Genomic DNA, 24,659 nt, shown 5'->3' with positions numbered 1-24,659 from the left:
CGTTTATATGTACCATATATATATATATATATATATATATATATATATATATATATATATATATATATATATATATATATATATATATATATATATAGACAGATGGTAGACAGGGTGGACAAAAGCCTTATTATGAAGTGGTGATTTTCGGATTGTGGTGGAGGTGGAGATGGTGGAGGTGGTGGAGGTGGAGATGGTGGAGATGGTGGAGGTGGTGGTGGTGGAGATGGTGGAGGTGGTGGAGATGGTGGAGGTGGTGGTGGTGGGGAATGGTTGGGTGACGACTTTGTCGCCACACCACATGGGGAATGTCTGGCCCCGCGCTAAATCCTCTTAACGCACACGTCTTTACATCAACTGCTTCGCTGTGGGCTGACAAATCTCCCTTTGCGTCGTCATCTCTCTCTCTCTCTCTCTCTCTCTCTCTCTCTCTCTCTCTCTCTCTCTCTCTCTCTCTCTCTCTCTCTCTCTTTTTGTGGAGTTTTGCGGAGTTAAAATACGAATGACAGATTTCTTTAGGACATTGAAACATGAATCTAAAATATCAAAAGACTTAATACAAAATTGTCTCTAATCTTTAAAAAGAAAAGAAATTAAGCTAATCTTTAGAATACGTTTAAATTCAACCTAAAACTGTAAAGATTTAATACAAGAGATACAGTAAATCCTTAAAGACTCCGTGATGTATTTGTGGGAGAACCTTAATGAAAAAGAGAGTTGCCATGTTGCACTTACCGGAATTACTTAGAGATAGATGCTTCGTTTTCCATTTCTCTGGGGCCATTCTCCCTCAACTCGTCCATTTGTCTTAGCCATTACAAGGGGGGAGAGAGGGGGTTCCTTGTTTCTTACGGTAGGGGGCGGGGGAGAAAAGTTAGGGACTGTGGTACATGGTGGTAGTCTGGTGTCTGATAGCTTGAATTGTGGAGTTGGTGGTGGAGGAGGAAGTGGGGGAAAGTAGTGGGTGATCACCCAACTGGGTAGTTGAGTGGGAGTGGATGGGAGAGTGAATGGGCGTGGTGTTGACTAGAAACGTGTCCGGGGTAGAGTAGTTGGATGGTAATGTAAATAATTTATTGGTTGTCTTCCTAATCTTGGCAGGTAATTGTTTGGCTGTCTGGTTTGGGTGGTCTGGTGAGGTTGGTCGTCTTTGGTTGGTGGTCTGGTTGATTGGCTGGACAGCATTTGGTTGGCAGTCTGGTTGAACAGATAGACAGTATCATCTTTGGCTGTCTTTTGCCACTTCATCACTTGAACACGGACAGAAAACATGTAGATATGAATGACTGGTTTCATGGACGTGTCTCAAGCTTCATATCTTGGGCAAATACACTCACTATCGTGTTGTGTTATCCAGAAACCATTTCATATCGACCGACGCAATCTATTCAACAGTATTCAACCCTTTGAAGTGGGTTCAAATGCCCCTTACACGACTCTATACGACCTTCGGAAAAGTATTTCTGTAAATGACAAACAATCTTGATTCATTTACTCGAAAAGGTAAATGGGTGACGACATTTACAAAAAGTGATTTTCCCTAATTCAATTTAGGTTAAATGATCTCATTTTTTACTTCTTGCTAAGAATTTCATGATATAATACGGGTCTTTCTCACTCTTCAAGCCTTCCTTCAATTTGCATACACATAAGGCTTCAAGGGAAGAGGCTGTTTCACTGGACTTTAAAAGGAAAAACGTAAGTGTGTGTGTGTGTGTATGTGTGTGTGTGTGTGTGTGTGTGTGTGTGTGTGTGTGTGTGTGTGTGTGTGTGTGTGTGATTACCATTTTTGTGTTACGGGGGAAGTGTTTACACTTGCGTTGTTCAGTCTCAACCTTCAATTGTATCAGGTTTTTATTTCTTGAACGCCGTTTCTTGCATTAGCAAGGTAGCGCCATTAACAGACTAAGAAAGGCCTCATCTGTTCACACTCAGCCTCTAGCTGTCTTGTATAATGCACCGAAACCACAGTTCCCTATCCACATTGAGGCCCCACAGACCTTCCATTGGTTTACCCCGAACGCTTCACACGCCCTGGTTCAATCGACTGATAGCACGTCGACCCCTGTATACCACATCGTTTCAGTTCACTCTATCCCGTGCATGTCTCTCACCCTCCTGTATGTTCAGGCCCCATTCACTCAAAATCTTTTCACTCCATCCTTCCGTGTCCAATTTGGTCTGCCCGTTCTCCTTGATCACTGACGCCATAAGACCCTTCCCCACCAAACATCGTAACATCCTCCCCACACCCCACAATATTCTCCCCACCATACCCAATAATATCGTCCCCACACCCCACAATATTCGCCCCACCATACCTGATAACATCGTCCCCACACCCCACAGTATTCTCCCCACCATACCTCATAGCACCCTCCCACACCCCAAAATATCCTCCACACCATACCTCATAACACCCTCCCACAACCCACAGCATTCTCCCCACCATATCTCATAACACCCTCCCCACCACATTCCCCCCACCATACCACACAACATCCCCCCACACCCACAACATTCTCCTCACCATATCTCATAACACCTTCCCCACACCCCACAATATTCTCTCCACCATACCTCATAACATCCTCCCCACACCCCACAACATCCTCCCCACACCCCACAACATTCTCCCCACCCATAACCAGCACAATAGACAACCATGCCACATCCTAGGAGAGCGTTCGAGCCCTCATACCGTCTCGACTCGCTTCTTAGTCAGAATTAATTAGCCGACAAGATCCCAGCAGCGTCACGCACTCACGAACGCCTCTTGAACCTTCGTGGAAAGAAAACCTCACGAAACGTCCAAACTCCACTGCAGTTTTACCATTCGTGTGTGAGTCTCATTGATGGCGGGATGACCCTGCATGTGGACCATGTTTCCAAGGGGTTTTGTTCAGTGTTATGGTTGGTGTCTACACCCCACTGACACAGAGGGTGTGGGATAGTTCCGGCCATCACTTCAACACTCTTATGTCAAAATGATATGGTTGAGACCGTGGGTGGGAAGGAGCCTTTAAAAGAAGAGAGAGAGACGAGACAGAACGAGACAGAATCCCTGAAAAAGTATAGCTGTATATATCATGATTTTCTCTTCGGTGACATGAGGTTGGTGAGACTCATGTCAAACAGTCGGCCCTCATCTCTTATCATGTCATTACTTCCGCATAAATGGCATAACAAATGATCAAAGTGATACCTATCATTATTGCCTTTATCATCATCATGATCATTATCGTTCATCATAATCATCATCATCGTTATTATTGTCACTGTTACTATCATTACGATTATAGCTATTATCATTATCATTATTATCAATATTATCATTTATCATTAGTAGTTGTAGTAGTAGTAGTAGAAGTAATAGTTGTAGTAGTAGTAGTAGCAGTAGTAGTAGTAGTGGTAGTAGTAATAGTAGCAGTAGTAGTAGTAGTAGAGGTAGTAGTAGTATCATCATTAAGTAGAAATCTTGTTATCCGACACCTATCATAAGCATTCCTATCTACTTACAGTTCCTTCTATGACCACAGAAAGCAGTTCACCTCAGCAGAACAGCGAGGAAGTAGACTGAGGTACTGCTGGTACCCTCAGCAAAATCATATACGATCGCTTCAGCAAAGTCCCCTCATCTTCTTCAGCATACCACTCGATCCATCTAATGACACATACAAAAAATTCTTCCACAGTACGTAAACATAAGCACATACAAACACTGTTATACGCTACGCGATTTCAGCTCACTTATCACATTAGTATTTCCCTATATTTCAAAGTTCCTTTCCCTACATGTCGCTACGCTTCTCTACGCCTCTCTGTCTTGCGCCCAACACCGCCTTTCATTAGCGGAAGCCTTGCGTAAGATTGGCTGCTCCCAAACGCTGGTGTTCGTCTCCGATCAAAAGGTCAGACATTAAGGTCAAAAGTTCACTGCTCTGATAAAGCGTGGGTTGTGAGCCAAACAAGCAAGCAAGCTTTATTTTTTTGGTAGATTCAGTTACCTTTACATGTAAGAATTATCCACAAAGGGGATCTAATTGCTTGGAAAGGATTCTCCGTTATTCGTCTTGCAATGCATCCGACGAGATGGAATTGGTTTCCACACTGTATACGTCTTGCACTGAACCCCAGCTAGATGGAACGAGACCCTCAATCTACATCTCGTAAAGGGGAGCTAACTAGATGGAACCTGAAACTAGCTGCTTACTATATGTCTTATACAGGACCTTAACTAGATGGAGTTTCTCAGTCTACCTCTTGTAAAAGGACCGTAACTAGATGGAACTATCCCCACATTATACTTCCTTGCAAAGTAACGAGATGGAAATGGTTCTTCACTATTCGAACGGGGACTAGATGGAACTAATTTGTTGTCACAGGTATGGCAAAACACGCCAGCTAGATGGAGTCATCCTCTTCACCAGAGGCCTCGCAAAGAATCCTAACTAAATAGAATTGGTTGTTCCATGTACGTCTTTGAAAAGACATTTCCAGGGTAAGTTGCTCTCTCGTCTCCTCTTGGCATCATCACTCATGCTTTATCTATCGACGTTTCTGTTTGTAATCAAGAATATGGATAATAACAAGACCATCATTCTCAAAGGAATCCCTCTGCACAGGCTTTGAAAAAAGAAACCTTCGAAAGCCATGGAAACTTAAAACCAGCCCAAATTCCAGTTATATTTAATTATTCTATGGTTGGAAACCATTTATCTGCTTCTGCTGTTATATTGACACTAGAATAAATGCCCTTGTAGCAAGTATTGTGATATATGATAAATTATCACCATAACAGAAGATTGAGCATGGTCGCTACCACATATCAGTCTTGGACATTATGTGGTATATGTTGTAAGATGTCGTTGTGCTAATTTACATAAGCCTTGGCTGAAATATGGCCCAAATAATGGACAAGAAAATAAAACTGGGATTTTCTTTTTGTAAACGTATACCCCTAAGGATTAACCACGGACAGACGAATTCTAATCTCGATATATTGAGTTGTATGGGTCATGTAAAGATGAATATTTACGACACAGTTTATGAACACTGGTTGAAATATGGCAAAGTTATGGCAAAAAAAAAAAAAAGAAATGCTAGATCACAAACTCATCAACCTCACTGCATAAGTCTTCAAACGGGGCAACGATATCCACTGTTTCCTTTAAAGTAATCGAAAGCGTTTGTAACAGCAACACAAAATATACGTTTTTGGGGTTTCAATATTGACCCAATCAAATCCTGCGAAAGACGTAAGGAATAAAGCGTCGAGCCGTCTTCGAAAAAGAGAGAGAAAAAAAAGGTATATGGCCATCAAGTTTCAAGGCAGTCTGATGCAAAATGAGGAATTATACAGAAAGAAGAAGAAGGAGAAGAAGAAGAAGAAGATGATGATGATAGTGATGATGATGATGATGAAGAAGAAGAAGAGGAAGAAGATGACGATGATAATGTGATGATAAAGAAGAAGAAGAAGAAGAAGAAGAAGAAAAAGAAGAGGAAGAAGAAGAAGAAGACGAAGAAGAAGAAGAAGAAGAAGAAGAAGAAGAAGAAGAAGAAGAAGAAGAAGAAGAAGAAGAAGAAGAAGAAGAAGAAGATGATGATGATGATGAAGATGATGATGGTGATGAAGAAGAAGAAGAAGAAGAAGAAGAAGAAGAAGAAGAAGAAGATGATGATGATGATGAAGGTGATGATGGTGATGAAGAAGATGAAAAAGAAGAAGAAGAAGAAGAAGAAGAAGAAGAAGAAGAAAAAGAAGAGGAAGAAGAAAAAGAAGAAGAAGAAGAAGAAGAAGAAGAAGAAGAAGAAGAAGAAGATGATGATGATGATGATGATGGTGATGAAGAAGAAGAAGAAGAAGAAGAAGAAGAAGAAGAAGAAGAAGAAACACACATCGAAAACAGTGTGTGTCTCCTGCCACAGGGACGGAACCCATGATAATCCTTAGTACACCCGCACCAAAACTGTTGCCAACTATTTCCACAACCAAAACCCTCCAAGAATTCCGCTAGAATTTCCTGGAAATAATAGCACAGGATCTCCTGAGAAAGAAAACGAAGGCGTAAAATCAGACAGACTTTCCCTAACTTTGTAAAATTCTTCTGTTTTCTCTCTACAGAATATTAAAAAATATTTGCTTCAACTTTCGATGTAAATAATGTAATTCCACTTGTGTCGGCAAGGTTGGCACCTCTGATTATTTCCTGGACTTCCTCTACGTTATATAATCTCCTCATTCCATGTTCTTTGAAGGCTTTAAAATGGTAGGAAAAAGAAAATGGGACACAAAAGCGTGACTCACTACTTTAGTGATGTTAATCTACGGGTCATTTTCCACTACGTTTATAGCAGTAAATGGAACTTCAGGAAGCTAAACAGACGCGTTGTCATTCATCAAACATTATGTGGTTATGAAAGAAAACGACTGTTGGTACTGTGTTGTTTACCGTACAAATTATTCATTATCATTGTTATTGTTATTATCATTATCATTAGTAGTAGTAGTAGTAGTAGTAGTAGTAGTAGTAGTATCATAATCATCATTATCATTATTCTAATTATCACTTTATTATTGTTGTTATTATCATCATAACCAAAACTAATTACCACTATCATTATCATTATCATCATTATCATTACTTATCCCTGAGGACAAAGAGCAAAGAAAGATACATTTCTGTCCCTCCTGCGTGTTGGAGAAAGCGACTAAGACCAGCGGGAACACGGGGGGTTAGAAACCCTCCCCTCGAGGCACGTGGGAGTGGACGTGATAGCTGGCAAGACCACGGAGCTTAGGTGAGTCAGACGGTCTTTGGCCACGGGCGCATCATGCACCGGTCTGCAAGGGCGAAGATGACCATGCAACTATAGGTGGTGAACGCCTTGTGATCATGTCGTGCGTATGTTCGAGTCATGGGCGTGGAACTGGCGTACGAAAAGCAGACCAAGAGCTTAGGCGTAAACCTCACTGCGCCTCTGGAGAATTCGCGTCTGTGATATCATATCGCGCGAATGATGATGTGGCCCAAAGCCAAGGTGGCGGAGAGAGAGAGAGAGAGAGAGAGAGAGAGAGAGAGAGAGAGAGAGAGAGAGAGAGAGAGAGAGTCGGCATATCATCGGGCGGACGATCGTAGAAATGATTTGGTGCCGTGAATAATGGGACTTTGAACCCCTACGGAGACTCCTGTATGTATACTGTATACATATGTATATACATACATATGTATGCACCAGGAACTTGGTTTCTTCGACGTGCATCTATACACATCGCCTTTCTACGTAAATATTTGGCTCGTATGTCCCAGCAACCGGGTTGACCCCCTCGCTAACGAAGTCGCAAAACAGCCAATTACGCTAACCAGGTCGTTAGTTGTCCCCCCCTCGTTAGCATAGAAGCAGTTCGGCTGCGACCAATGGGAGCTGAGGGAGTGCCTCAGGCTCCACCAATCAGGGACGAGTCTCGGAATATAAACATTAATGAATTTATCTACAGTATATTTACCTTGTTAAGGATATATATGATTTGCTCTCATTTACAAAGGCATTTGTTCTCATTAACCTCATTTCTGTAAATTCAGGAACATCTCACTTCCCACATATTTCTATATGTAAAGTATATCACATATGTGTACCTCTGTACACGCTTCATCGAACACATATGTCCGTTTCCAGAATGAATTATGTGTGTGTGTGTGTGTGTGTGTGTGTGTGTGTGGAAACGTAAATTTACGTACATGTGTCATTATTTTCATAATATTGCTTACATGTTTCAACGTACACAGTATATATTATCTCTATATGTGTGTGTTTACAAATGCCTGTGTGTGTGTGTATGTGTTTGTGAATGCGTGTGTGTGAGTGTGTGTGTGTGTGTGTGTGTGTGTGTGTGTGTGTGTACAAAAACTCCTACGCTTCACATGATTTTCTCTTTCATTCAACCATTCATGTCTATCTACTTTTCCGTACTTTTGCGTACATATGCTCGTATGAATTATGTACAACGTACAAATCTCTCTCTAAAGCGAATATGTCGCTACACACATGGAGACACATATGTTTGTGTGTATGCTCGCAGATGAATAATTACATGTGTATTTTTGTGTACTTACGTGTGCCTGAAGCTAATATATATATATATATATATATATATATATATATATATATATATATATATATATATATATATATATATATATATATATATATATATGCAGGAACTACATATATATGACTGCGATGACCAGAAGAGTCTCCTCAGTCTCAAGATACACATATACGTACACACACACACACAGACACACACACACACACACACACAGCATCTCAAGACTATTAAAGTTAAACAATCAAAAAAGACAATGAAGACTTAGGTTATAAATCCCTTTCTTGGCCAAGATCTGAGACGTTATTGGCAAAGTTTGTCTCGCCGGAGCTAATTTGCATACGAAGCTTTTCTCTACTGCGATTATCTATGTAATGATGTTCTGTGTCTTATTACTGCCCATCACAGCGGCACAAGACACCTATACCAACACTATGACCCCGCCCTCCGTACGAAGATGTGAGACGATGTTTCTAAACCAACTCAATAAACCCTACATGACCCTACATCTAAGCCTACGAGACCCTACATTTAGATCTTCGAGACCCTACATTGAAACCTTCGAGACCCTACATTTAAACCTTCGAAACCCTTCATTTAAACCTTCGAGACCCTACATCTAAACCTATGTGGCCCTACATCTAAACCTATGTGGCCCTACATCTAAACCTTCGAGACCCTACATTTAAACCTACGAGACCCTACATTAAAACCTTCGAGACCCTACATTTAAACCCGATACTATAAAACCCCCGATTAAAACAACGATGCAACAATTTAAAAGCTCCCCCTCCTGTGGATATTCTATATGGACGAGAGCCATCTTGTCAAATTCATTCTTAATCCTCTTGACTTGGAACTTAGTCCTACGTTTTGTAGTTTATATTGTCGCACGTGAGCATCAATTGTTTAGGAAGGTCTGACGAAGGATTATGCGCTGAAGACTAATAGGGAATAGCTGGGTGATGGTAAGATCTAGTGGCAATTGGCTACTCCACCTTACGTCATAAAGGGATGTTCATATCTTTCTCTTCTTTTTTTTTTTTTTTTTAACCAAATACATCCACCACGGACAGCGTGGTCGGCAGTCGCTCCCTCAGTGGATAGAAGAGGTGGTGTTAGTTGATCTCTCTCTCTCTCTCTCTCTCTCTCTCTCTCTCTCTCTCTCTCTCTCTCTCTCTCTCTCTCTCCTAACACGCGTGAGAGTTTGCGTACTCTCGAGTGAAATCTGGAAAAAAAAGAAATTATAATTAATTCCAAACTTGCGCAACAGAAAGCGGGTTTCTTTTTTTTTTCTTAATCGGGTTACGACTTTTTTTTCCCTAAAGAGGATTTTAGAAAACTGTTTGTGCTCCTGTTTTCTTCTCCCCGAGTGACAGTGTTTTATATATTTTTTCTTTCTCTCGTCAAAGACTGAGGTGGTACCAAGTGGACCTACTTGAAGCAAAATTGAGGTGAAAATATGGCAGAAGTTCAATTGTTTACAGAGACGAGAATTCTGATGCAGTGAAGTGCACCGAATTGTTTCAGTGAGAAGTTTTTTTGACATATATTCTCTCATACTGTGATGCACGCAATACTTCCACTCACCTAAGCTCATTGTCAGGTAAAGATAATTATCTTAAATTACTCCATACTAATGCTAATAGTGTCCCTAATTGGCCTTGTATAATGAGACCTCATAATTACCTTCTCTATAGATGTTTTTGATGTTGATTTCCATGTAATAATAGTCTTGTATGGTGAGACCTTAGAATCACCCTATATATTGACCTTAATGATATTGATTCCATTGTAATGATACTTTTAAACGATCCACTGATAGGGTTAATGATAATGATACTGCTTAATTAGTCTCATTAATGGTATTGTATAATGATTCTTCCAAATGACTCTTGATAATGATTGACAATGACCGTTGATGCTGTCCAATAATGCAGACTGTTACCTTTCATGAAAATCCTTGATAACAACAGTAAATGGGACTTTACAAATATGGGCTACAGACAAGAATGTGCAAAGGAGGGTGGATGTGATGGAAATGAAATGTGTGAGGACAACATATGGTGTGAGGTGGTTTGATGGAGTAGGTAACAAAAGGGTAAGACATAGGTGCGGTAATAAGAGTGTAGTTGTAAGAGCTGAAGAGAGGGTGATGTAAATGGTCGAAACTAATGAAGAGAGTGAGTGAGGAAAGGTTAACAAAGATATATATGTCAGAAATGGAGGGGACACGGAAAAGGGGGAGACCAAATTGGAGATGGAAGGATGGATCGAGAAAAATTGGGCCCTGAACATGCAGGAGGATGAGTGGCGTGCACGGTATGGAGTAGATTGGAACGATGAGGTATACAGGGGTCGACGTTCTATCAATGGGCTGAACCAGGGCATATGAAGCGGCCGGGGTAGACCATATAAAAGTATGTTAGGCCTGATTGTGAACAGGAAGCTATGGTTTCAGTGCAGTTCACATGTATTTCTACGTCTGCTCTTGACTCTACCTCGCTAACGCGGGAAACGGCGAACGAGTATGGAAGAAAAGAAAATTTAAGTTACCAGTGACCAATCAGAAATCAAAATAGCAAAGAAATCATTTCTTTGCAGCATGTAATTTCACTACAAACTAATGGGTCACCTGCTGGCTATGCGCAATTACCTATTTGTAATCACCAATTTGCACAATTCAGGTCTCTATAATTCCAATTTCAAACTTACCTTTTGAGGGAGTCGTGATCATCATTTTTCGTCCTATTTTCAAATTAATTTTCAAAGCAACATTGTGTAAGCTTGTGATACGAGGTGTAAAATATTGAGGTCTTGCGTTCCATCCAAAAACAGAACGCAAGCATTTGACGCGTTCATTTTAAATGGACACGCCAGTCATAGATATCATGGGTGGCCTGGGATTTAAAAGAAACATTATGGTTAGCGCTTTTAAAAGATAGGTTCATCTCAAGGAATAAGGCTTACCTATATAAAAGACCAAGTATTATATAACTCATGTACCCACAGGGTAACAAGTATTATATAACTCATGTACCCACGGGGTAACAGAATCACGAGAACATGTGTTCAACAGGGCGAAACATCATGAGTATAATGCATCCACTGAGTGGTGGGATTATGAGTTAAATGCTCATCACGGTGGAAAATTTTACGAGTGACATGTGTTCTGGCTGGTAGACTCCAGGAGGAGTAGATTCATGAGTGAATCTACCAATGAGAATGTCTGTTATGAGTGGGATCCAATGATATGTAAGCTCCATTTCTTTTTCTGTCCCCAGTGTCGGTCAATCTTGGTTATCATAAAGGAAAAATGATCTTTAAGACACCCTCTCTGGGTGAGAATGACATGAGCGTGTAAACTGAGTGTGTGGTGTGAGAGTATGTTGTGTGAGAGAGTGTGGTGTGAGAGTGTGTGGTGTGAGAGTGTGTGGTGTGAGAGGGTGTGGTGTGAGAGAGTGTGGTGTGAGAGTGTGTGGTGTGAGAGTGTGTGGTGTGAGAGTGTATGGTGTGAGGGTATATGGTGTGAGTGTGTGTAGTGTGAGCGTGTGGCTGAGGATATAAACATGAGGAGGTGGGGGAGAGGAGGTTGGATTTCCCGTCCCCTGATTTCCGTTAACACGACTTATAACACAAGATAACCTACATGGGCGCTTGGTAATCAGGAGAAACCTAAATGTACGACATGATACCAAATGTCTGACATGATACCAAATATCCATATGACATCTGCTGGTCAGCATAGCACTGGATATGTGACATAACACCACCTGGTTGACATGACATCAGACGTTTGACATGATGCCAGCTGGTCGAAATGACACCACAGGCTTGACGTGACAGTAGATAAACCGTACGACATATGCTGGTCGACATGACACCAGGTGTTTGACGTGACACCATATAAGCCACATGCCACCAGCTGCTTGACATGACCCCCTGTTGCTTGACAAATTACCAGATGTTTGACATAACATACCCTCCCCCTTGGGGAGATCTGGCAACACTGTACTCTCATGAAATGGAAGCAGAAATGTTTCTTATTCGCTTGCCCTTTGGATGCGAAAGTCTGACCTTTGACCTCTAAGTTTTCCATACTTTCCTATAAAATTTCCATGGAAGTATATTAAGTCAAGGCTTCATATTCATTCTTCTTCCATCTGCTAACTGTTGAGCCAGAGGGAGTGGTGGGTTGGGGGAAGTATGTAGACGGATAAATAAAAACAACAAAGGACAAGCAGCTCCACTCTTATCAACAGAGAGACATAGGCCATAGACAGAGTCAGAAGACTGGTTGATAAATCTTTTAGACAGGGACAGATACAGACAGACAGACGAACAGACAAGGAACACCTTCTTTACAAGTAGAGAAAAGGACTTATCAAGATAGGGTGAAAAAAAAGGCATTCTATAAACACCAGGTCAATGTGTAGAAGGTCAGGTGCCCTGATACAGACAGATGATCATACCTGCCTCTCTCACCGTAGCTACATTGCTGTGGTCGTTGGCTATGGCTGCCCCAGCGACGCTCTCATCCAAGGGGCCTTGGGCGCTGGTCCTTCTCATCCTCTGTGTCTCACGCTCGAGTCAGGGTTTCAACCTGTCCCCAGACTACTCCAAGATCTGGACTGGGCCTCTGCAGACGCATTTCGGCTTCAGTGTCGCCCTCTGGTCCGACGTGAAGGGCAGCAAGAGGTGAGAGAGAGAGAGAGAGAGAGAGAGAGAGAGAGAGAGAGAGAGAGAGAGAGAGAGAGAGAGAGAGAGAGAGAGAGAGAGAGAGAAGAGAGAGAGAGAGAGAGAGAGAGAGAGAGAGAGAGAGAGAGAGAGAGAGAGAGAGAGAGAGAGAGAGAGAGAGATATTCACTTCTTATACCAACTCTCCACAGGACTCCTTTCACTCAAAACGATCCTCTTCAACACTAGCCTCTCACTACATTTTCCTCTCCCCAGCGCTCTCCATCTCACCGCAGATATCCTCCCCGGCACTCTCTTCTCCCCACATGCGTCCTCCCCAGAACTCATCTCTCCCCATATATTACATTTCTGACCATCTCACTTCTCCTTGTCCTCCCCAGCACTCATATCTCCCCACAGTTCCTCTCATTATTCCCTACTCCCCAGCAGAGCCTCGCAGTAATCTCCCCAAAAATCAATTTTGCCAACGCTCTCCCCTCCTCACAGATATCCCTCTTCCCCCCAGCATTGTCCTATCTCCCCATATCTTCTCCCTAGCGTCATCTTTTTCCCAGGGCTTCCTTCTCCCCATATATCATCTCCCTACAGCGCCCTCCGTTGCCTACAGTTAGCATTCTCGCCTTGTCTCCCCGCTGTTTTACTCTCCCCGCAGTCTTTCCTTCACCCTCCATAACCCACTGATGGTAGCGTTCGGGATCAAACCGCTACCACAAATCCTCTCTCAGGACACCCATGTATCCTTACTTGGCCCTCCTGTGAATCCCTAATTGGCCTTAAAACAGTTCCCTTCTTGGCACCCCTCTCCCCTTGTAAACACACCCAGTTACCCCCATCCCCCTTTCACCTCTTTAACCCCTCAGCCCCAACCCACAAAACTCATGATTCCTACGAAAATAAACAATTAATCTCCCCATCTGTTAATAATACCTATTCCTCTGCCCTTCACCCCACACACACCCCAACTGTGATAATAGCTCTCATCCTTTCCTCTCCCCAGGGTGGTTATAGGCGCCCCATTGGGTAAGAACTCGACCGCGGGGAGAGGGGAGCTTCCCTTGGGAAACATCCACCTGTGTGATATCAAGGATAATGCCATCTGTCCCCCCTTGACCAACCTGCCAATGGTCTCCCAAGAAGGTAAGTCTGTAACGTAAATACAAATATCACTAAGGAGAAATTTACGTAAGATTTATGAACACGCACATCCGGGCGTGTATTTAACACACGGGGGTTTACGTGATGAAGAGACGGACTAAGAAGATTTCTTACACCCTAATGTAGATGGAGACTCATGGAGACACAAGTCTTTTGAATATATTAAGGTTGAATATCCTGCATCAAGATCTTGAAGATATTGGAATCAGAGAGAGGCTGATACATGAATCTTTTCAGGTATTCATGGAATCACCAGGTAATCAGGTAATCACCAGGTAATCATGTAATCATGGTTTTGGTACTGTGGTAAGAGAGGAGGTACATGGAGTAGATGTTAAGAGATTAATATTCTTTTTTTCATAGGTTATGCTTTCAGCCTCTTTTCATATTCACCACTAGTTTCTTATCTATTCCACTTCACCGTAAGATGGACCACATGCATAGTGTATGTGGTCTTAGAATTATCTTCAACACCTGAAGAAAGTGTTAAAGGCCTTTCGGTTGGTGGATGTAGCTTACGTTATCGGCCTTAATGACCCTGGCAATTGATAAGCCCAGTGCCCAGACAACCAACCAACCTACCTTTAGTGCATTCCAATTCTCCTAATGCAGCCCTAGAGTGGTTTATTACCTTGTTTTTCTCTTCCTCGTGACCCTTTCGCTTCATTGAATCTCATGATCTGTTTAATTCCTTTTCGATCATTTCTACTTATATTCCAACCCTGCACAACTCTGAAGCCCTCTAGCGTCACCTGACGACCGTCTTATCTCATCGTCAGACAAGAGCGAGGCAGCGCTGGACGCGGGCCTCACCATGTCGAAGTACGGCATGGGCTTCGGCCATACCCTCTCCACGGTTAAGAAGGCCAACTCCTCCCTCGCCGTGAGTACAGCACTGGTTTGAGCCTAGACCACTGCCACCAGTGGATTGTCTTGTACATCAGGCGACAATATTCTGATAGTGGTAACCGTATTCCTAGCTAGCTACGGAGCGTCTCTCCTTATTTTGCTTGGAAGGTTAAATTAATATCTCTTTAATCGAGGGTGTTAGATATTTGTCAAACGTTTCTCTACCTAAGTTCTGTAACAGTGATGTTCAGCTCAGTGAATCCAAGATAGATTTATGTAATCATACATAGTTATCGTACACGTGTGTATGGGGGATCTAATGGCCAGACATGCAAAGAAGAGATTGTTGGATGTGAACATGATGGGAGCAGGAGCTGGTGGATGCGAATGTGAAAGTCTGTAAAAGGATTAGGAAATGAGGATATGACATGGAGGCAATATGTAGTTTGAGGAGGGTTGATCTTGTGAGGAAAAAAAAAAACAGTGTAAAAGAATGGTGTGATAGTATAGCTTGGTATATAGTCCGAGAGGTGAGCAGTGTGTAATTTGATCCTTCCCATTAACACTACCTACAGTGAATCATTTCCATCTGCTATCCATTGCCTATCATAGCCCTTCTGTCTGGTACCCAGGCCAACTTTCGCCTTTGTAACAGTTGCTACGACTTGTCTTAGAGCTGGTGGAGGCTAGGTAGCCTGGGGTCCAGGTGGACGCCACGTCGTCACTCAACTCTGCTGATATCTGGGGTTGTTCTTCTCCCCAGGCTTGTGCCCCGCGCTACCCCAGGAGAGAGCCAAGGGACATCGAAAACCGTGGAGCTTGCTTCTTGATAAGCTCCCCAGAGAATGTGCCCATCTCACTCGTACCCTACGATCGTAAGTGTTTCGTATTTACTTAGTTTAGACTGATGAAGGGGGGTGAGGAGCTGTCAGAGTTCAGAAAATTGAATGAAGGTGAGGTGTCTGTCAAAGTTCAGACCGATGAATGAAGGTGTAGGTCTTTTTTCAAAGTTCAGATCTATGTATGCAGTAAAGATGTTGTCATATACATAGCAGGACTTTGTTAGTACGAAACTGAGAGGGTTTACGAGAAGACTAATATAAATCATAATGCTGATGATTCTTGATCAATCAAGCTATTTCTTTCAGGAAAAGTCCCAGCGAAAGACTCGGTGCAACATGCTATGCTTGGGTTCAGCGCTGCCTTTGATAACACGGTGAGTTCATGGCAATCCATCATGACATATGTTTACGATAAGTCTTCATGACCATTGCTTATGACAAATGATAATGTCAAGTGGCTATGACAGACACTCATGATATGTGTTTATGAGAGACGTTCATGACAAGTGAGCATGACAGATTCTCCTGTCAGGTGGTTATTGCATGACAGACGTCTATAAAAGATACTCATGACGAGCGCCAATGTACGTGCGTGACCTCTACCAAGTACTGGCAATGCTTATCTACAATGCTTTTGGCAGGCATCTGTTGTCATAAGTGTTCATAACCGAGCACCAAGAGCTTACTGGGACGAAGCTACTTAATGATATGCTAGCCTTCATTAGAAATATTTCAGTTTCAGTACACTATGTTGACAAGTTAGAATTACTTTGAAAGTTTCCCTAGCTTGATATTATCAGCAACAGAGGGTAGGTCACAGTAGCACCAGCAACGGTAGAAGATAATACAGTGATGCCAGTTTCTTGTTTTTTTTCCCCAGGTGAGCCTCCACATCTGTCACTCACTTTAAATCCCTTTCGTTTCAGCAAGACCGCGTTGTGATGGGCGGCCCGAATGCTTTCGCCGGTGAAGGTAATGTCAAAGACGAGTTTCGTTCAAGGAGTAAAGTCAGGACGTAATCCAACGTATAGTTATAATGTCTAAAGTAAACTCTTCATTTGCCAAATCTTCAAGAGCCCCCAAAAGTCAAGGACTACCTCAGAATCATATTTGTTATTCTTGTGGGAATTCAGTACAGAAGTCAGATTCCAGTTAATTCTCTAATTCATGAAGTATTTATGTCAATTTGTGAGACAGATTCTATCGTTGGTATGTATTTACTGCATAAAATCTAATTTCAGGTCATCCACTGTTTTCCAGCACTAAAGTTCAGTTGTTAGTCGTTTTCCAGCACTAAAGTCCAGCTATATGTTGTTTCCAGCACTAAAGTTTAGCTGTTAGTCGTTTTCCAGGACTAAAGTCTACCTAATTGTCGTTTCCAGTACTAAAGTTCAACTGTTAATCGTTTTCCAGCACTAAAGTCCAGCTTATTGTCGTTTTCCAGTACTAAAGTCCAGCTGTTAGTCGTTTTCCAGCACAAAAGTTCAGCTGTCTGTCGCTTTCCAGCACTAAAGTCTAGCTGTTGGTCTGGAAATGCTCAGCAGGTAAGCTCCTCTGGGTAGCGTGAGGGAGAGAGCAAAGGAGATAATGGTACTCATGATGAGGGAGGACCTGCAGTGCATGAGGAAGGAAGACCTGCAGTGCAATTTGAAGGAAGACCTGCAGTGCAGTTTGAAGGAAGGCCTGCAGTGCATGATGAAAGAAGACCTGCAGTGCTTTGATAAAGAACGTAGAGGAAGTGAGGTCTAGAACAATGAGGGTGTGAATGAAAGTAGATGACTTGAGGTGGGTGCTTGTCAGTGATTATGCACTTGGTAGGGAGAGCAATGTGGGAGACTAGTGAGGGACGATTTTAGGGAGGAGGTGAGGAAAAGCCTCGGTGATTTTGATGGAAGGGGTCGAATCCCCGTGGTAGGGGATTTGAATGCAAGAATAGGTGAAGTGGCAGTTGAGGGTATAATTGAGGAGTATCGGGCATCCAGTGTAAATGAAAATGGGGAACAGCTTGAGTTGTGAACTGTAAAGTGACTGAGGATTTGAAATACCTATCTATTTATGAGGAAAAAGATGAGCTTTGCGTGGATGAATGGTCGGTCTGGAGGTAACGGGCAATGATGGATTACATGGTAATTCACATTTATGTAAAGGAGAGTTTGTTGAATGTGGACGTGCCCTCGAGAGATGTGGCAGATGGAATGTCTGATCACTTCTTGGTGTAGAGGAATGTGGAAGATTTGAGTAGCTTATAGACAAAACGGAAATCACACGTGTGAGAAGAAAAGAGATGGTAAAGGTGACTGAGCCTGGGTAAGGAGTATGTGTGCAGATACACCAAGAGAAGTGAGCGTCATAAGGTGAGAGTTAATGAAACAAGAGGAGTGGGTGAGAAGCAAAATGTATTTAGGGAAGCAGTGCCTACATGTGTGGTCAGGTACGTTGTATGAGGAAAGTCAGAGAGTGGCAGGATGATGAGGAGGTTGAGTTGCTAGTAAAGGTGAAAAGAGAGGTGCATGAGTAGTATTTGCAGGGAAGGAGTGTAAGCGACTGGGAGGTATATAAGAGAACACCCATTCTTTGATCTTAGACCATTAAATCACTGGTCTGCGAGCACCCTTTCATTGGTCTTAAGAACACTCATTAGTTTATAACTCCAGTGGTTCTCCTCCACCAGGTATGCTGTTAAATCAACCCGCTGGTGAAGGTCATGTCCCTATGAACAGATTTTCTGCCGGGAAACAACTTCCTAAATCCATGGACTTTGTGAGTACGTACGAAGGATGGAGTGTAGTCCTGGGTAACTATGGCAAAGAGTCGATGATGGTTGCGACGTCTACAGTCAACTACGGGAACTACAATGGCAGGGTAAGCTGTGAGCGAGGATGCACAGCTGGAGTGTTAAACTCGTGTCATTATACAGGCCAGAGTGTTGAGTGATATGATCAGGCAAGCAAACGGGGTGTTAATTACTGTGGACTTAATGAACGCGGAATGCTAGCTTAATTTCATCATCAGTGTGGATGCAAGATTGATGTAAGGATTGACGTGAAAACAATGAAGCAAGAATTTAATGAAGAAAAGTTTTTTTCCAGCTTTGCTGGCAAAGTTGGCTCTAGAATTAATAAAGGCTTTGCAGGATAGGAACAGAGAGGATTTACAAACCTAATTCATGTTGCATTTCATGAATAGAAAATGTTTTTAAAGGGTTTTGATTCTCTGACGCACATTGAGGATTACAGAGTTAATGTTAGAGGCTTTTTAAATGGATGTGTTCTGCATAAGTCAACAGTTATTTCCGTTTTGAACTCAATGTGGGTCTGTTAGCTGTAGTTAGATGTAGTTAGATATATTTCAAGAACTTTGTGGGTCTTAAATACGAAAGCTTGAGGTCGCATTCAAGGGATATACCGTCGTAATTATTAAAAGGTCATGTGGTCGTGCCCATTGATCGCTTCAATAATCAAGGGTTGTACTGTCAAGCTCAAGGGTCGTTCCGTCGTTCTCAGTGATCGTCCCCTCGTTGATCAAGGGCGTCACCATCGTGCTTAAGGGTCGTGCCGTCGAGTTTCAGAATCGTGCTGTCATGTTGAGAGGTCGTGCCATTGTGCTCAAAGGTCTGAAAGACTCAGTGTGAGAGTCTTGAAGGTTTTCAAGAATGGCAATAAATAATAGGGATGATGAGGAACATGGCAGTGAGAAAACAAGTACGAATAAACTGAGGGAAAGGAAAGAGAACTGGAGTTTCTTATGGATCCTTGTTGAAGAGAATCAAACCCAACAGAGAATATGTTATAAAGGAATTTACTGACTCCCTAGGTATAGATGTGAGACCTTTGTTCTCCAAGATAGACATGGGTGAGGGAAATGGGAGGGAACAGCTGAGATGAAAGACTTAATAGCTTAACTTTATATGTAAACAGCGTGGTGAAAAATGCTAAAAATTCTTTGTCTAACCGTAGGGACCCCCATCTTCAGGGGCTCCTGTATCTTTAAGGCTGCGCTGCAATCAGCAGCAGAGAAAAGATGAATTCCACTGGAATCAGATGTTCCTCTACGAGACTGTATTCCGATGATACAGCCTCACTGTACCGACAAGGTTTCAGCTTTATCGAGAGTGTAATGGAGGGGAGTTTGGAAAAAGTAGCAGTGTTTTGATAACGTTAACTGAGGGTGTAGTGAAGATGAACCCTGCTTTGTGTCAGCCTCCGTAGTGAAGATGATGCATGATAATGACTGAGAATGCGAAAGTGAAGAACATCTCCAAACATTTCTAGTTGATGTTCAATATAGTTTTTCTTTTTTTATATATATATTTTCTCTTCTCTCTTCCTCTCCGGGCTGAAGGTGAGCTTTTACCCGACCATCATGAACGCTAGGGAAGGGCCCTTGAGGTCGGTCTATGGTGATGACATTGGCGCCAAATACGGCTACAGTCTTGGGTCTGGAGACGTCGACGGCGACGGGGCAACCGACCTGTTGGTGGGGGCCCCGCTGGCCCCTGGGGACGCCAACCATGCCCCAGACGCTGGCAAGGTCTACGTGTACTACGCCCCCCTCCGAGCTGTAAGATTTATATCGATTTATATAACGTAATTTCTAATGGCAGAGGTGAAAGGATCTAAACTTCTTGGCAGCACAGGTGAGTGCCACAGTGCGCTGCCTCGATGTTGTGCCCCATACATGATATCCACAGTTTAAAGTAATGGTTGTTGACCTTTTATAATGACGTATTGACCAGTAGTTACTAATCAGATGAGAGCATCAAGTAGAGGAAAGGAATAAGGTACATTTATCAATAATCATAATTACATTAAGGTGACTGTTCTTCTCACAACAACTGCGCAACGTAGTCTAACTCTACTCTCTCTCTCTCTCTCTCTCTCTCTCTCTCTCTCTCTCTCTCTCTCTCTCTCTCTCTCTCTCTCGTTCCTCTGTCTCTCTCAGGGCAGCGAGAACAGACCGCCGTTGACGCTGTCGGGGTCAGAACCCTGGGGGCGATTTGGGACGGCCCTTACCTCACTGGGGGACGTAAACCTTGATGGATATGACGGTAAGTCACTACACACACACACACACACACACACACACACATTACATATATGGATATATCTATTCCTCAGTGTCAAAATATGTGGCAATATCTTATACTAAATACGTGAGTAGGTACAGTACTAACTCCCTTCATAATGGGATCCCTAACACGCCAACCTTATGTCTGGGTGGGTGGAGGGATTCGAACCCTCCGTTCTCTCGTGCATCGGTGGGTCGGTTGGTTTGGATGAGGACATTGGTTCGAATCCCCCAAGACTGATTGCTCAATAGTTTAGCTCTATCAGCCACCAACCACCACTCAAACCCACCCTCTAGGCATTCTAGAATAGGAATATCGAATATCCGATCTTTGGCCCGAATATTACTATTAGAATATCTGAATATCCCATCAGATGTGGCGATAGCTGCGCCCTACGGAGGGAAAGAGAGCATGGGGGCGGTGTATGTGTACAACGGCGGTGCCCTGGGTCTCCAAGTACACCCAACGCAGGTGAGACAAGATGCGTACAACAGAGAATATGGTGTTCATAATTTTGTGTGTGTTGGTCTGTGTTTTTAGTGTATGTTCCTATGCGTTTATTTGTATGTGTATGCATTACTTTTTTTTTCTGAAGTGTTTGTCTATATGTGTCTAATCTTGCATAAGTATGTGACTATCTTTTTGTCTTAGATATATGTTTATCCATCTTTGGTCGTATATATATATATATATATATATATATATATATATATATATATATATATATATATATATATATATATATATATATGGTGAGCATGTCCCTATCGGCTTAGATATGTATTCATACGCTGCGCCAAATTACTACTGGCCGCTAAACAACCCATCCGTCTGTTTGTCTGTCCATTTGTTTGTCCGTCTGTTGTCACTCTGTCTGTCCACTTGTCTGTTACTCTGTCTGTCCATTTGTATGTCTGTCTGTTTGTCTGTCTTGGAGAGCCCCAGTGTACTAGACATACCAAACAACTGACCCTCGATTGAAGACATACCCACTTTCCTCGTAGGTGATCCACGCCTCCTATTATTCGGGCGTCATCCACAGCTTTGGCTTCAGCTTAGACGGCGGGCTGGACACGGACGATAACGGCTACCCGGACCTCGTCGTCGGTGCCGCAGAATCGGACACGGCTATTCTGATCAGGTGATTCAAAAGTTACACCCGCCTGCTGGCCTGGCCGAACGCCAACCACCCCTCCCCACGCGCGGCTCTCTCTCTCTCTCCCTCTGTCTCTCTTTTGCGACAGGTACGAGAATTAAGGCAGAGGTTGAAGTAGGCGTTTCGAGTGAGAGTAAGAGTTGAATGAGGTGTGGGTTAAGCAGGGAAGGTGAGGGATAATGCAGGGGATCTAAAGTAAGGGGTAGGGGATGGGTTTAAAGGTAAGGGTTAGGGCTAGGGACTTAAGGGGTATGGCAGGAGATTTACGGTAAGGGGTAGGGCTGGGGAATTAAGGAAAGGGGTAGGGCTAAGGAATTAAGGTAAAGGGCAGGGCAAGAGCTTAAGGTAAGGAGTAAGGCAAACATTTAAAGTAAAGGGGGCAGGACAGGGACTTTAGGTAAAGGGGGTTGGGGGCAGTAGATTTAAGATGAGGGGTATATAAGCGACCCGTCAGTATCGCCAGAATCACGCCTCCTTCCACCTCCTCCTCCTCCTCTACCACACAGGTCAGCCCCGGTAGTGCGACTGGTGGGGAACGTATACACGCAGCCCGAGGTGTTGGTTGTCGAGGACAGCGACTGTAAGATAGAGGAGGCCGGCTACAGGACCTTCCGTGGTGTCTGCTTCATCCTGACCGTCAACATCACCTACGACTCCTTCAGGAAAATTGATGACCTCAGTAAGTCACGGCCATTCACCCAGCAGTACGACCAGGACCTCTCTCTCTCTCTCTCTCTCTCTCTCTCTCTCTCTCTCTCTCTCTCTCTCTCTCTCTCTCTCTCTCTCTCTCTCTCTCTCTCAAGTATGAGAGTGATCGTCATGACCATATTGATAATAGTGACGGTATTTATCATAGTTATAACGTGAGCAATAATGATAATGATAATGATAATGATATTGATAATAATGATAATGATAATGATAATGATAATGATAATAATACTAATGATATTCTATGTAAATGATGAAATAATTCACTACTTGTAACTTAGATTATTAAGGACAACTAAGCATATTATTGAACTCAGCTAAGCTTCTCAAAATTATGCTGATATATATATATATATATATATATATATATATATATATATATATATATATATATATATATATATATATATATATATATTTATATATATATGTATATATATATATATACTTCAACAAGCACGATTCAACTTTTATCAAGAAAACATTTGTCTAAGAATCACCAAAGGCTCTTTCCCCCATACACACACACACACACACACACACACACACACACACAGGCCAGCTGATCTCAGACACACAGATAACTGTGTCTTTATGTCTGTGTGTTTATCTGTGTGTAGAGATGATGTTCGACATGGTGCTTGAAGGTCCAGAAGATACCTCTCTCTTCGGCTTCTCAGTCAACAATGACCCAAGGTAAGGCCTCAGGTTGGCAGCTCTGCCTCCATCTGGCCCTTAGGTTATGGACAAGTTCTTATAGTCCTTCTTCTTGTTCTTCTTCTTCTTCTTCTTCTTCTTCTTCTTCTTCTTCTTCTTCCTCTCCTTCTTTTTCTTCTTCTTCTTCTTCTTCTTCTTCTTCTTCTTCTTCTTTTTCTTATTCTTCTTCTTGTTCTTTTTCTTCTTCTTCTTCTTCTTCTTCTTCATCTTCTTCTTCTTCTTCTTCTTCTTCTTATCATTATTCTTCTTCTTTTTCTTCTTCTTCTTCTTCTTCTTCTTCTTCTTCTTCTTATTCTTATTCTTCTAAATTTTTTACGTACATGCCTTTCTGGATAACAGAAGAGACTAAAACGCCTTGTTCTATCAACTTTTAAGTTAATTAACATGTTGTGATACAAGGATATTTATCATTTTTTGTGTATCATCATTATTCCATTCTCTGTAGAGATAAATCTGTTTATCTTATTTTCTCTTATGACATTCTATCTTTTCTCTAATAAATCAGTTTATGTTATTTTCCCTTATTACATTCTATCTTTTCTCCTCATTATAGTTATACAACACAAAGTACCTCTCTCTACCTTTTCTTAATCTTGACCGAAGCAGACGTGTGTACACTTGGGTGTCACATCTGTACAACAGCACTAGGACAAATACTCTTGTTCAAGCAGCCTTTCCCCCTTCCCTAAATTTACGTTCAGACATTACCCATTCATCAGAGATCCCACAGAATCCCTAGTCTTTCTGCTTTGCATAACTTTCAGCAGTAGATTTCTCACTGCCATCCTTAATTTACTCACAAGTGTTTAAACTCGTCCACAATTTCTAGTTCGTCAATATGAGAATTGAATTGACACCCTGGTCTTCTGTCCCTTTTGAACATCATCCTCTTACTTTAATCACTCACTTGCATAATCCACGCGCAATTGAAAAAAGCCCCTCCAGCTCTGATTTCCATTTAACTAACAGCACAGTGTCATCTGCAAACAGCAGCTGTGGCAGAAGCCAGTATATTTCCCCAGTTTCTTTTTTTTTTTTTTGCCTTCCACTACAATTCTCTCTCTCTCTCTCTCTCTCTCTCTCTCTCTCTCTCTCTCTCTCTCTCTCTCTCTCTCTCTCTCTCTCTCTCTCTCTCTCTCTCTCTCTCTCTCTCTCTCACTGCGCGACACATGCCAGCATCAAGAAACAACACTAACATCATCACACAGACTTGACGCACATGTTTTAGATCATTTGTTCCTACTATCATATACTCTCTCACACATGCACTGACTCCATTATCAAAGCTCATAATAGGATTAAAGAGTCTTCCATGCGCGTCATATTGAGTCAAAACCTCCCAGTGTGTATTCTA

The 24,659-nt window shown here is 42.4% G+C and overlaps 2 protein-coding genes across 5 annotated transcripts in view; one reads left to right on the top strand and one right to left on the bottom strand.

The window, feature by feature from the left end:
* The window catches only part of LOC139759786 (integrin alpha-8-like), a 36,508-nt gene extending 32,866 nt beyond the window's left edge, over window positions 1-3,642 (bottom strand). The window contains exon 1 of the mRNA XM_071682246.1: window positions 3,520-3,642. The gene's annotated coding sequence lies outside the window, so the exon portion shown is untranslated. The remainder of the gene's footprint in view (window positions 1-3,519) is intronic.
* The window catches only part of LOC139759788 (integrin alpha-IIb-like), a 37,418-nt gene that overhangs the window by 997 nt on the left and 11,762 nt on the right, over window positions 1-24,659 (top strand). For 2 of the 4 annotated variants that reach the window (XM_071682251.1, XM_071682248.1), the window contains 14 exons: window positions 9,523-9,716; window positions 12,601-12,808; window positions 13,805-13,944; window positions 14,742-14,845; window positions 15,575-15,686; window positions 15,960-16,027; window positions 16,580-16,625; window positions 18,325-18,515; window positions 19,995-20,213; window positions 20,595-20,700; window positions 21,095-21,192; window positions 21,726-21,862; window positions 22,384-22,556; window positions 23,209-23,284. In XM_071682251.1, the coding sequence (XP_071538352.1) occupies window positions 12,624-12,808; window positions 13,805-13,944; window positions 14,742-14,845; window positions 15,575-15,686; window positions 15,960-16,027; window positions 16,580-16,625; window positions 18,325-18,515; window positions 19,995-20,213; window positions 20,595-20,700; window positions 21,095-21,192; window positions 21,726-21,862; window positions 22,384-22,556; window positions 23,209-23,284 (1,655 nt within the window). In that variant the 5' untranslated portion in view covers window positions 9,523-9,716; window positions 12,601-12,623. Of the gene's footprint in view, window positions 1-9,522; window positions 9,717-12,600; window positions 12,809-13,804; window positions 13,945-14,741; window positions 14,846-15,574; window positions 15,687-15,959; window positions 16,028-16,579; window positions 16,626-18,324; window positions 18,516-19,994; window positions 20,214-20,594; window positions 20,701-21,094; window positions 21,193-21,725; window positions 21,863-22,383; window positions 22,557-23,208; window positions 23,285-24,659 lie in introns of those variants that run through there. The other 2 variants (XM_071682250.1, XM_071682249.1) reach the window with 1 other exon arrangement.

This window comes from Panulirus ornatus, chromosome 34 (assembly GCF_036320965.1).
Source record: "Panulirus ornatus isolate Po-2019 chromosome 34, ASM3632096v1, whole genome shotgun sequence".
NCBI lineage: Eukaryota > Metazoa > Arthropoda > Malacostraca > Decapoda > Palinuridae > Panulirus > Panulirus ornatus.
This window is presented reverse-complemented; position numbering and strand designations above follow the sequence as displayed.